General features: G+C 43.5%; 1 protein-coding gene across 7 annotated transcripts in view; it reads left to right on the top strand.

The window, feature by feature from the left end:
* The window catches only part of LOC134617968 (neuron navigator 1-like), an 81,304-nt gene that overhangs the window by 10,724 nt on the left and 56,508 nt on the right, over window positions 1-14,072 (top strand). For 5 of the 7 annotated variants that reach the window (XM_063463071.1, XM_063463073.1, XM_063463075.1 and 2 more), the window contains one exon: window positions 7,440-8,264. In XM_063463071.1, coding sequence (XP_063319141.1) covers window positions 7,440-8,264 — 825 coding nt within the window. Of the gene's footprint in view, window positions 1-7,007; window positions 7,203-7,439; window positions 8,265-14,072 lie in introns of those variants that run through there. The other 2 variants (XM_063463077.1, XM_063463076.1) reach the window with 2 other exon arrangements.

Below are 14,072 nucleotides of genomic sequence, written 5' to 3' on the forward strand. Positions count from 1 at the left end.
TTTCATTTTGTGTAAGGAGGACAGAGAATAAACAATAAGTGTGTGCACTGAGATGAAAAGACAGATTATTAAATGTTGGTTAAATTTTTACAATCTCCTGGTGGTGAGCAAACATGATAAAGCCCAGTTATTTGATGTGGTACTGGTTGCTCTTCGTGGCTAGAGTCGATCTCCTTAAATGTAATATTCTCTATATGCGTTAGATTGAATCAGGGTAACGCGATCCGCTCTTACATCTTTTAACTGAGACCCTAATGAAGATCTGAACGTTTAATGTGATTGTAGGACCATGTGCTCTTTCAATTAGACCCCAGAACTCCTGACCCTATTACTCTCTAGAGAGGTGTATCTGAGAATGGGTTTTTATCCGAGACTGTGTGTGTATGTGTGCTGATGTATGCACAAGTGACAGTGCACAGATGGCTTTTGAAAGATAAATGTGATGTGGGTTGTGTATCATTTTTCATCCCTGCAATATTTTGTCCTAAAATTCCCAATGGACAAAATGTCGCAGTCTCAAGTGCACACACACACACACACACACATACGCACACACGTACACGCACACACACACACACACACACACACACACACACACACACACACACACACACACACACACACACACACACACACACACTTACACATACTGTACAGACACCTACAAACACCATTCATATAGTAAAGGATATAAAACATCACACATCATCCCACACAGACACCAGTACATGTAGAAAACAAAAAAGAAATCTAGGTATGACTGGCTAATTTTAAAATACATGTCTATAATTTAAGAATTAGCAACATATAAACTTGCATAAACAAATATGGTATATCTTTATTTACCCTCCTGCAGGTCAGCGTTTTTCTTTTTTACCTCAGTTTGGGATTATCTCATTTAGCAAAGTAGATGTTAAAAACCCCTCAGTGCCTTTCATTTTAAGCTAGAAACAGGGAAATCTTTAGTAATGAAGGTTTGAAATCAACTTACTGTTTATAGATGTCATGCTTGCCATGCCTTTAATGCCCCTGGACAGTCAAGCGAATAGCATTTTGGTAAACCTGACTGCATCTACTAGACAGTGCGTAATCCTCTTTGGCCAATCTAATCGGGGAGACATATGCCGAGTTGGCGTTGGATAGTGATGAGTGGCTTAGTAGCTTTAGAAGATGATCAGACATAAGAATGGACTAGATTATCTCCGTGCTCATCGCCTGGAGTGAGGCAGCAATCACTATTTATGGTTTAATGTCATGCCTTACTTTATATTTGACCCAAACCTTGAACTTTCAAGATGTCTGTTGTTCACTGTTGGGGTATAATGATAAAAGCCTTCAGTTTCAAAATATCTCTTGGAGTAGTTGTTGTGCAACATTTTTGACCAATAGGCAGTTGGTTTAAGACACTATGCTGAAGACTAAATGCCACTTCTCCTTGTTTTGACTTCACACTAAGCACCACTACCATACAGTTCCCATTGATCTAAGAGGTCTTAAAGTGTTAAATTGCTTTAGCATAGCATTAATATAATTAGGGAAAGCTCCATGTATGGTTTTGTAAGTAAGTCATAAAAATCTTAAAATGAATTTATTGGCTTAGGGCAACAAATGTAGAGACATAAGAACTACAGTAATATGGCTTGTCCTTTTGGTTTTTGAGCTCACGCTTTTTAAGGAGAAGTGTGAACTGTCTTTTAAGGATGCCATCTATTACAATATTCAGTTTTACCAGAGATAAACCATTTTGTCAAAGAGGACTTAAGTCTGGTTGTGATTTTAAGATGATAAAATAATAAAATGTTGTTGTTTTTTTCTTGCTATTACATGACTGGTAAAACTTGTAATAGTCAGTTAATACATGATGCAATGCTGCATCTTCAAAAAATCAAAATGACCATCATCTGTCCTAGATGAACAGGATATGAAAATCATTTCCTTTAAAAATAGGAATCGAGCAAAGACCTGGCATAGGACCTTCAATAGACCCGTCTACTGTTCACTAAAACCTCATCAGAAATGGTCTCAATGAAATGTGCCCAAGAGCTTGACTCAGAATCAGTAGCAACAGGTTATATGGAGTTAGGGTTTTTAAAAGATATGGCCAAGTGGAAGCATGTAGAGGTCAGCAGATAAGAAGCCAAGGACTGATCCCTGAGGGCCACTGCAGGTCAAAGGCATGTGTTTTGAGTTATCGTTGCCAATAGCAACAAAATAACTGGTCGCATTCAGTCAAGTGATATTTCCAATATTTTTAAAATCCAGAAAAACAACCCAGTCTTCAGTTTATGTCAGAGTAGCCACCTCCTGTTGTCTGCTCCCGTTTTTGCTCCATTTCTCTCCTCCCAGGGTCATTTCCTCACAATGAAGAGGGAACACAATAATGCACAGCTGCATTACAGAGCAGGAGATGAAGGAGGAGAGAATGGAGGAAGAAGAGTGAATTGAGGAACGGGTGAATGAGTGCATACGCAAGATGCTTCTTGACCTGTGGGGTGACTCCTAGCCCAGGGAGTCAAGTTAAGTCATTCATGCGTGTAACCTCTCTATGTTGGAGCACAAGCCCATGGACACAGGAATGAAGTCACAAGTACATCTAATTAATAACCCATGGGGAATCAAAAAAACACGTACATACCAGCATATAAACACATACTGTAGCTTTAGGATGTTTCAAATTAATGTTATTTATTTATTTTTGGCAAATACTACTGTTCGTCTTCCTTCAGCTACATTTATACGCATGATGATCCACTATTGCTTGCACACCACGCTGTAGCTAGGCAACCACACTCAGGAGCAGAGCATTATGGGATACTCCTGGGAAATGTGCTGATAATGTCAACATTGGGGCATCTATGAGGGAGCGTCTACAAAGTGTTATACCTTTTAAAACACACAAATTCTCCCTTTTCACATTCTGCAAATATTCCCTGCATTTGTAGTTGGTTTAGCGGGAGATATGACCAACGTCTGGCATTCACTCTGGGAGAGAATGGTGTTTTCGCTGGATTAGCTGACTGATGCACTCACATTATTGTCACTGATAGCTGAATTTCCCAAATGCTCAGGCCAGTGACTCATGCTGTGCATCATCAGCGCTCGATAAGACCACTAAAGAGGTGTCATTGTGAAAAACTCGCTCCCTCATTCACACAATTCCGCTAGGAAGCCACACACTGTATGTATCAGTCAGATTGCCGTTTCAGTGTTTTGTGTGTAAACAGGACATTAATAGCCATGTCATTGTGTTTGCGCTGTACCAGCATGTGTGTGAGTATGAGCTGTCCCTTGTGGAGAAGTGTGTCATGGTCTGGTATTCTTCTGTGTGTCCTGTGGACCCCACGCGTTGGTGTGTTAGCGGAAATAAGCAAATGTAGCAGGAGTGGCGAGGCAGCAAAGCAGGATATCCCCTCTCTGTCTTACAGACTTCCTTTGCTTCTCTGGCAAACACACAGAGATCCTTCCTCACCCGTCCTCTTCCTCCTCTTCTCACTTTCTTCATTGACTTGCTTTCTGGGCTATAACTTGACTGTTTTTTTTACTTTTCCCCCACTAATATCATCTACTAGGCTTCTTTGATGCTATCGGGTCTCCCCTTGTTTTGACTTGCTCCGTTTTTCTGCATCTTCTATTCACAATCACACTCATTCGTCATTTTCTTCTCGCTTCCCCACTCCGTTGTCGCATGCCTCATCTTCATAGCAACTTTTATTTTTACTCGTGAAAACAAACTCAAAACAAGAGGAACCAAGAGGGAGTGCGTGACAACAGGGAGTGGGTGAGAAGTGAGAACACATGCCATCTGCTTAGCCTGAATGGGAACTGTTCCTCTAAAAGTTTAGGGGTCCGTGTTACATGCAGTTGCACCTAGATCTGCAGATCTTTCCTCTTTGCTTGCAGTATTTTTCCTTTAAAGGTGGAAATTTTGTGCAAGTTTGTAAACATGAATATAATGTGGTACACAGTGTCTCTGAGTAAGCGTGTCCTACTGGCTGCTTCACATGACTCCTCCATCAGAGTATAGTGGCGGATCTGTTCCAAACTGTTTAGAGATGCTAGGGCAAATATATTCATGCAAAGCACTGAGCCAGTTTCCTTCTGTCTGTGTCTATCTGCCTCTCTCTCTCTGCTTCTGTTTCACCCTGCTTTCAAACCATCCTTTCACTCTTCACACGTTATTCGTACTTATCTCTCTTGCCTTTGCTTAACTTTGCTTAAAAGTCTCTTTATATTGGAATCAAACTGTTTGCCTGTTGTCATAAAAAGTTTCCCAAGGGTTCAGACACTGTGGTCAGCCCCCATCTGCCTGCCTCCACATACGCGCCCACACACACACACACACACACACACACACACACACACACACACACACACACACACACACACACACACACACACACTTATGTATCATACTACGAGTCTGCTCCGTGCTGAATGTGTAGCCTACTGCTGAACACTGGCACTCATCACACTCTGAAACTGCCAGTGTCTTTGATGTCAGGCCAGATTGCTCAGGTCAGTTAGTCAGGGTGCACAGACAGTGTGCTCTGTGTGTGTGTGTGTGTGTGTGTGTGTGTGTGTGTGTGTGTGTGTGTGTGTGTGTGTAATGATAGAGAGAGGCTAGGTAGATATAGAGGGAGAGAATATACAGCATGTTTACATCAGCCATATATTAAGGCGATTAGACTGTGGAGCCAGAGAGACCAGCACTGGAACAAACAAGTGGCTGTGTGCTGCCAACACTTTACCTGTGCATATATATATGCTTTCAAGAGCAATGACGCGTATCTCTGCACCACACGCATCTGTAAACCACAGACCTGCCTTGTATGTGGTCACTCACTAACCTTAATCCCTCATCAGGGAGGTATAAGAGCTGACGTACAGCACCTATTAGCCTTAAATTACATTCCTCATTCGCACTGCTGGCCTGCTACCTGCCCCCAGAGCCCCCATAACTGTCTCCAGGCACCTCTGGCTTCAGTGTGGCATAACCACCTCAACATTGGCCCTTTATTAAAGTTTGCTGCCTCTAATTGATGGCTATAGCTTTTTCACAATAAAACATCCATAGAGTGTCTGTATTTTTGTATGTACTCAGCTACTGTATTACACACACACACATTCAAGGCCGAATAGTTTTTAGGTTAAGGGCGAGCACGCACACTAAGAGCCTGTCATCATCACTTTTAGGTTCGGCTGGCGCCAGTTTGGTTACTGATAAAAAACGAGCCGTTATTTAAAGCACCTCTCTAATACTGAGTTTGGAAAGTGTGCAAACAGGACGTTGCTTGTTTCCATTCGGGTTTAGTGTCAACTGATTTATGCAAATGTAACAGAAAACGGCCTGCTTGTTTGAATACTGCTCCCAACAGTTTGAGGCCTGATAACGTCATAGCTGCAGGCACTGCTGCCTGCATATTACAGAAAATCGACATACAGTAATGGTAATACGCCCAGACCCTAAACACTCCACTCTGAAAACCAGTTTTCAGACAGGATGCATTACAACGCAAAAATAAATGATGGGCAAACAGCTATATTGATTGTTAATGGGTTATGATGGACTTGAAGTTCATTTTATAACCTGCTGTCATTATTACCTGTAATGGGGAATTAAAACAAATTACATCACGGTGCTATTTCTCAGGCTCCGTTCAAGTTCCCGTATTATCAGATCTCCAGCAAGTCCTGTGTGTTACAAGAAATCACGAGAATAGATTCTGCAGGTGTTTGAAGTGAACAGTGACAGGCATGGCGATGATAACTGCTAAACAATAAAATGATAAGGTGGATGAGGAAGAAGAAGCTCTTCTCAGTCCTTCTTTGATTGAAATGCCATGTCTACCGCGATCAAGTGACATAGCTAAACGTGCAAGAGCAACCCAAGGCCCAGGACCGGAGCTTCGGCTTCTCTGGGCCTGTCTCATCAATGTGACACGCTCATAGAGAAAAGCCCACGCACACACTCATACACACGCACGGGAAGACGGACAAAAACAAAGACGTCAACATCCATTCACTTTAGCCACGCAGGCTCATGTGCGCTCGCTTTAAACCACTGAGGTATCGTCGGATGGATTTAGAATGTGATGAATCTGTACCCTGAAAACTTAATTGCGTGTGCGTCTGTTTAACTAGAAGGCAGGGAGGGGGTCATGCTGGAAAGAAGGAAAGGAATAAAGGGAAATGAGGAAAGAGCGATGGAGTGGTGTGGTAATATGTGGCAGGTGGGGAGGGGGCGTTTAGCTATATGATGACCATTTGGGGTCTTTTAGCTACTAATTGAAGCGTGTTTAGTGTCCTGTGTTGTTGTGTATTAAGCACTGACAAATGCATATCCTCTTCTCCTTGGCTGATCCTGCAGTCATGGCTTTTTTTCCCAGATAATTTAAATCAGCTTAATCATGGGTGGGCCTCTGGTGATCAGGGCACGTAAGGAAATCTAAATATGAATGGATGAATAGAGCAGTTAATGTGATTATGAATAATTGCTGAGGGGTTGGAACAGTGTGTGTGTGTATTTTGATTCAAAATTATTTAATACCTTCAAAAACATTGAGTCAAATATACCTGGGCCTAAATATAAATGGATGGGGACAGTAGAATTAAGCGTTCTTTTTCAGAGCATCCCTCCCTCATGAAAAGAAATCTTTTATTACAAAACAGGAACAGCAAAAAGCTGAGTTTATGGGAAATGCTGGTAATTTGTCGTCAAGCCCTTATGTTTGCACTCACTGGTGTGCAGCATAACACAGCGTATGCGGCGTGTGCTTGAGAGAGAGAGAGAGGCAGTGAATCAGCGAGTGGGAGGAGAGAGAGAGACAAGAAGGAAAGAAGGATGGAAAGGGGAGGAAGAAGGAGAGGGAGGGTGAATGAGGCAGCGGGGGTAGAGTGAGCAAGGCAGAGAGTGAAGGCGAGTTAGAGGGAGGAGAGAAAAAAGGAGGTGGGGGGACGTCGCTGCTGCTGCTGCGACCGTTTCTCTTGTCAGTCGGCTGCTGCGTGCCTGGCGAACAGGAGGGAGCGCAGAGCAAGGGAGAGAGAAGCAGAGGGGGACACGGAGAGAGACACTGGTCAGTGCTGTGCTTTATTCTGGCAGCACTATTGTCGTCTGTGCGGCTCCGGGAGCTGCAGACATGCTGTGAGGGAGTGGATTTAGGCGCTGGATGCAGATCTGCAGATCCATGGATTACCAGCAGTGAGTAAGGCTGTCACACTACTAACCCACTCATCATTTGCAATAGAGGGGTGAAGCCACAGTCTCTCACTACGGGGAGTCTGGCTGTCTTGACCCTGGAGTGAAGAGGGAGTGCAGACCAGACAGTCTTTGTCTTTCTTTTTTTTTTTGGCTTCCCCTTTCTTCCTCCATGTCTTTCAGTGTTTTTCGCTTGTGTCTGTGTCAGAGTGTATCATTGATGCTGTTGCTTGGGTCTCTGCAGGAGGGATGCTGGAGGCTAATGTGGCTAACATTAGCATGACGGCTAAGCCCAGCGAGCTGGACCTCAGGTCTGCTGCTGTCCCCTGCCAGGATACTTCATCCCAGGCCATGGCATCAAGGAAACCACCCGCCAAGCCCTCTGCTCTGCCCCAGGGGCCTCCGCGTCCCTCTGGGTCAGAGCTCAAGGTCTACCGGCCCACCTCCGGATCTATCCCCATTCCAATCCCCAGTCAGTCCGGGCTTCGCAAACAGCGTTCACTCAGCAACTTGTCTGTGCTCACTGATGCTGAGAAGAAGCTGCACCTGTACCAGTCTACCAGGTGGAATGATGACACAAGCCGTCCTGGCACTGTGACCAACAAAGCGGGCCAGAGTAAGGCAGGTCAAGCTGGTGGTGGGAGACCACCACTGTCCCGGACACTTTCAAAGTCAGAACAGTCTCTCTTTCAGGGGAAGCCAAAGTCTTTCTGCTCCCCTTCTGTGACTTCTAATATAGGCAAGCCAAGTCGAATCCCTGCACCTGGCAAACCACGGGGACCTTATGCTGAGGTCAAGCCAATTAGCAAGGCCTCTGAGACAGTCCAGAATGCAGATACAGACCCAGCTGATCACCCAACCAAAGCAAACTCCAATGGAGCTGGGACTACTGGAACTAATGGCAAGAAACTAGGGGAGAAATCAAAACCTGCAGCTCTGTCAGCGGAGGAAAAGAAAGAGAGGAAGGGGATAGAGGGTGAGGACGATAAGAGCTTTCTAAAGGTGGATCCAGAGTTAGTGGTTACAGTCTTGGGAGACCTGGAACAACTGCTTTTCAGCCAAATGCTGGGTGAGTCTGTGATGTCTATCCCAGTTTTTCGGTTACTTTTGGTTATTTGTTCTCACTTACAATTGGCTGCAAAGATGTGAGGTTAATTACTGTTTTAGTGGAAACTGAAATACAGAAACAAACAGTCAAGCATTGTGACTCTACACACTAAATATCTCTGCTCTTCTCTCCTTTCCACACCCAAACCTTTTCCTCCAGCTCTGGCTCTAGCACCAGCATCAACAGTGAATTTTAAATGAGTTCAGTCTCTATTGCAGCACACTATACTGTGTATGTGTATTTGTGTGTGTCTGTGGTGTTTTATTTTAGTGCTTTTCACTATATAATAGTGACAGCCCTTGGTCTGAAGGTGGTGAATTTCCCCCTGTTGACAACACTGTAAACAGTTACACATGTTTGGTTCGAATGTGCCAAATCAATTTTGTGCCGTATGCATTTGTGTCTGTATGTTTGTGCCTGTGTGCATGTGTACAAGCAGTGTGTGCTCCTACAAAGAAGCTGAAGTAAGCATTTCCATAGGGCTGACATTGTTGTGTTGTTGATTAATTAGTCAACATACGCTGCAGTGTTTCCTCCTCTCATTTGACCCACTGCCACAGTGTGCTAGATTTACATTACACAGAGATCAAGGTATAATGGTATGTTTACATCTCTATTGCAACAACCTCGCTAGCATGGGAACTTATTCTAAAATTAGCAGCACATTTTAACACCAGCAAGCGTATGTATTGGCTACTGCATCACTGTATGTAAACTGCATCTTTCTGCCGGCCTGCCAAAATCGGTCAGTCGTTAATAAAGGCCGTGTGAGTGGGACTGGTGGGGAGTGTTGTTTTTCAGTCTGTAAATAAAACGGCCGCATATTGAGCCAGGCTCCGGTCACAGTGGGCCACCTATTTAGCCTCGCACCACTCCTTCGCTCCCTCAACCCCCTCACCCCCTCTAGTTTCATTGATCTCCGGGCCACTGACAGATGGTCACTATCCACCCCCACCCCATACCCCTGTTACCGGGGGCAACGTGAATGAGGAGTAAGGGGAAAGTGAGTGGGTGGCGGCATGGGCAGGTAGCGTTCAAGCATCCGCACGGTCACACGTGTGCTCAGATTGTCCGTGGGAGCAATTGCGCTGGGACACATTGTATATTCCAAGTTTTTGCTGCTGTGGGTGTGCCGTGACGATGATGACTGAGTTTGTGATTAATAGGTCAAAACAGAGTTTGAATCTGCACCTATCATCCATTATTCATTCATACACACACACACACACACAAACACACAAACACGAGAGTATTTCTCTATTGCTCATTCTCTTTCCATCCCTCTAGGAGTACCAGATAGCATCAGAGAACGAGTGAGATGAGGAAAGAGGAGTGCAGTAGGTCGTAATATCTCGCTCGATGCAAGGAAGTCATTTTCTGCTCATCATCAAACCTTTATCTTTGCTCCACTCTCTTTCACTCTACACAAGCCTGCATCCTGCAGCACGGCCCCAAATCGCAGCATAGATGACCTTGCCCCAGCAGCCCTGTGTGTGTATGTACTGTACATGGTGTGTGTGTTGTTTGTATCATCTGTGTGTGACCTTGTTCCTTGTTGTGATGTTGCTGGCCACACCTACACTGAGGCAGCCAGGTAGGGAGGAGGGAGATAAAAAGAGAAAAGGAAGATGACAGGAAAACCTGGTAATGATAGAGATTAGCGACAAAAAAAAATGGAAAGGGTATAATTTGATTCATGGAGTGAGACAAATGAAAGAAAGAGACACCCTAATAGTAACAGGCGATGACCTATATTTCTATCTGAGATTTAAATGACTGAATGCAGTGTAGCTTTGGGTCTCTTCTTACCTGCCAGAGGTTTATTACTGAAATGGGCAAGTATGTAGGGTACCTTTGTGTGCATACTCATGGAAATGTCTGTGTGTGTGTGTGTGTTGTGTTTGTATGTGTGTTAGGGAGAGGTTAATTGTAACTTGCCCTGTAGCTTGCAGCTGTGGGCTCATCCTTTATCGTATCTACTTCTCCATTTCCGATGGGACGCTTGGCTAATTGGTTTCTGCTCCGTGTGCTCTGTCATAGGAAGATAGATTATGGATGTTCAATGGATCATTCCCAGATATCCACTCTTCTTCCTATATACAGTCTCACCTTCTGCTTTTCTACTTCCTGAAGACACGAGCCTGATGGATCCCTGTAGTGTACTATATTACGAATTGATAAATGAACCTTAATTTGGTCAAGGCCTTGTCATTATGGAAGCCATGTGCTAGCTTTGAGCTACTGGGAGTAAAATATGTGCTTGTGTCTTGTGCATGTCATTTTACATGACATCAAGCCACATGCACTGAGACACTGTCCTTTTGAGATTAGTCTACAGTAATAGACAAAGATAATGAAGAATGCCATTGAACTATAATGAGGATGTGTAACCCAAGACCATCAGCTGTGTGCTTGAAAGGGATAAACCCCCTCCCACACACCAAAAGAAAGAGGAAAAAAACAATCCCGGATATTTCAAGGTTTGGCTTTTATGTTTATCTTGTGAGGATTACTGTTTGCATTATCTGTTTTTCTGTAATCGGACATACATGTTTAACCACTGAGTGATGAAGAGCTTTACACTAATTGGATTTAGAGAATTACTTGACTTGCGTGTCCACGGACATCAGCTCTGGACTTGTAGAGTTAATTCCCCCCAAATGCAGCTTGTATTATATGATATCTTGTTAATAGCATTAAAATGAAAGTTTGACATGCAAGTTGAGAATTATAAACATTACTTTCAGTGAAATATATCGATCTGAGCGGCACTAAGCAGCATAGGTCGCCAGAGTAATCCAACGCACTGAACCTCAGATGTCTGCCACTAATGACACCTCCCGGTCCCATCCAGCACCCATAATGAGGTGTGTGTGAGAGGGTAAGCCCCCTAAAGCAGTGGCCTTTCCCAGCATGGGGTAGGCACAGCCACAGAGAATCCAGCCTAAGACAAGAACCAAGCATCCGGATTAAACCTCGCATAAAGATAATGAGAAGATTCAACCCCGTTCCACTAATCGCAGATCTATCACCCTAGAAAAGACCAGCTATAAAGACTAAAATGAATTAAAGATTAAAGCCCTCAGGGCATCTGTTTGGTTAGAGATTTGGGCATTTGGGGGAGTTTTACTTTTCGGATGGGATAGGGAATATAAATGTAGGTTAGAAGATTGAAGATGCTGTGTGGTCTTGATTTTGGCCGAGCACGAAGACTCAGCAGAAGGGAACTTAACGTGACTCGGTGACACATGGATGCTCATTAATGCGGCCTTAACTACTAGTGCGATTGTAATTTTAGTTTGGCATTCTCTTGTGTATGTGTGTGTGGGCAAGTTTGTGTGGTTGATGGTTCCTCTTTGTGTGCTCATCAGCTGTCTGAGGAACAATAAACCCTACAGAGAAGTCGACAAAGCCTGAAATGGAAGACACACAAACCCAAACGAGCACACAAGCCTTCAAGAGAACTTAAAAGCGCTGCAGGAAAAAATGTCAGAGCAAAGCTTGTACATGCTCACACATGCATATTCTCTGATACGCTCTCCTGTCTATACTCTGCCGTATTCATCCGTTTGGCTGCGGCAGGGTATTTTTCATAATAAGTTCCTCCATTGTGATGGCAATGCTGAGTCTTTAATGTCATGCGGGTGCGGTCGGATCGGCTGGTTACACCCCGGGCTTTGCTGACTGAAGGATTTAGGGCAGTAGTCCTCCCGTTGAGGAGGTGGCAACGAGCCAAACAAACACAAATGCCCAAGGAAAGTGAGGAATAAAGCATCTCTCCAAATCTCTCGCTTTCTCCTCCTCTTTTTCAACTCTGATGCGAGTTGACGGGCAGCAGTGTTCTGTCACAAGTCAGACAGCAGAGAGGATATTTCTGGTACCAGTGTTTCAGCAGGAGGACAGAGGACATCTTTTTAATGTGACAGGGAGTATTCACAGAGGAAAGGGATGTTTCTGCATATAGGTTCTTATATGATTATGCATTTATTCTCATTTGGTGTGTGCGTGTGTTTACAGTGCTCTGTGGTCAGTGTCTAAAGACTTAATGCAGGAGCCATTGCATTAGTGCTGTCTGCTTCCTGCCATCCTCCTCTAAATCATATTAGTACTCACTTTGTTTTTGTCTCATTTGCTGTTGCACAACAACACACAGACACACTGCCTATCACTTAAAAACAAGTAAGTTATTGTAGTGATGCCATTATATCATTTGTAATGTACCATGCTGACAGTGGCAGGGTTGTATTTTGTTTGATTTGTATTGGTGTTTTAAAGATTTAAGTGTTTATTGATCAAATTGGAGCACTTGTGCTAACCCTTAATTGACCTAATATGAGTTTCTGTTCGAACACTGGCAAAAACATCCAAATGTTTTAGGTTTTTTTTTTAACTGATCTTATAAAATATAGAATTCTTTCATTTGTGTGTGTGTGAGGGAAAGACAGAGAGCAGAAGATAAAGACAAAGGAAGAGTTAATGCAGTTTGCCTTGTGATGAGAAATACTTAGTACTCATCTATTTTTATTCTGTTTATGTTTTCCTCTTGTGAAAAGTCTCAGATAAAAGTGCCCATTGTTCCTGTCACAGCTCCTGGCATGTTCTAGCTGCTTTAAGGAAGTAGTGTCAGTTGCGCGCGCGCACACACACACACACACACACACACAGACACGCAGAGTGTTGCGACAGTATTGCATTTAGCTTGCACCAGTGAGTAATCTAGGCTAAAGCAAAACTAACAAGGGGAACACCTCCACTATATTTGTTTAGCTGAATATGTCAAAGTTCATGTCAAACTAACCATAAATCATTAGTTGGTTAGTTTTTAAACACTTTAGCACTTCTAACACCTAGGTATGGTAAAATTCAAAAAATCTAGTCTAGATTTATAGATCTCCGATTCCTCTGGGAGTTTGGACATTGACAGGCTTGAACTGGAAATTGAATTTTGTACGGTCTCAGCACAAACAGAGCTGGGAATATAAAAGAAAAACTGGGTGGGAGAGCGAAGAAAAAAAGCTTGAAGCCCCAAATGTCCTGTAAATACATGCAGTTAGAGCTGAGGAATACAAAGTTTGTCAGTTGTTGGATATTTTGCAGTATTATACAAACTGAGGTCACCGTCCTCCATCTCTGGGGTTTATTTGGCTTTCGTTTGCTTCAAGACATCATTTGATTTGCGTCCATGTGTGCATGTGTGCACTTCATGTGTTGCTTTTTGGAACATTTTATTGGAGATACTTACATGTCATCTGTTCTACTGTTTCAGCGATCGCCTCATTAACCATGCGGGGGACTGCACACAGAGTGCTGACTGTCTGTGTCACATGTGCAGCAGCTGGCTTTAAGCACACTGTAAAAATAAAGTTTAACAGGAAACAACTCTGTCAAACAGAAATCCACCCAAACACTGCCATGCATTATGGCCCGCCCTGGCACGCTGCCTAGATTATTTAGCATGTGCATAAATATGTTGTTGGGTGCTTGCTTGAATGTGTGCGACATAAAAGCAAAAGCTCAAGAGATCCTGCTAAGATAAGTTCTAGATTTGGCTTCTTTTATGCTTCACACACAAATTCACACATCGACCTAGATGATTGTAGTTCTCCAGGTGCTGATTTTTTTAGCATCATCTGAACACTGTGTGTGTTTATATGTGAGGTGTGTGTTTCTACTTCACTTTTAAAGCACCTCACACACTCAGAGCAAGTCAGACATGTTTACTCCCATCCAGTGCAGCTCAGCACAGAGGAATACACATGCTGTCCTTCG

This window comes from Pelmatolapia mariae, linkage group LG20, assembly GCF_036321145.2.
Source record: "Pelmatolapia mariae isolate MD_Pm_ZW linkage group LG20, Pm_UMD_F_2, whole genome shotgun sequence".
NCBI classification, from domain to species: Eukaryota; Metazoa; Chordata; class Actinopteri; order Cichliformes; family Cichlidae; genus Pelmatolapia; species Pelmatolapia mariae.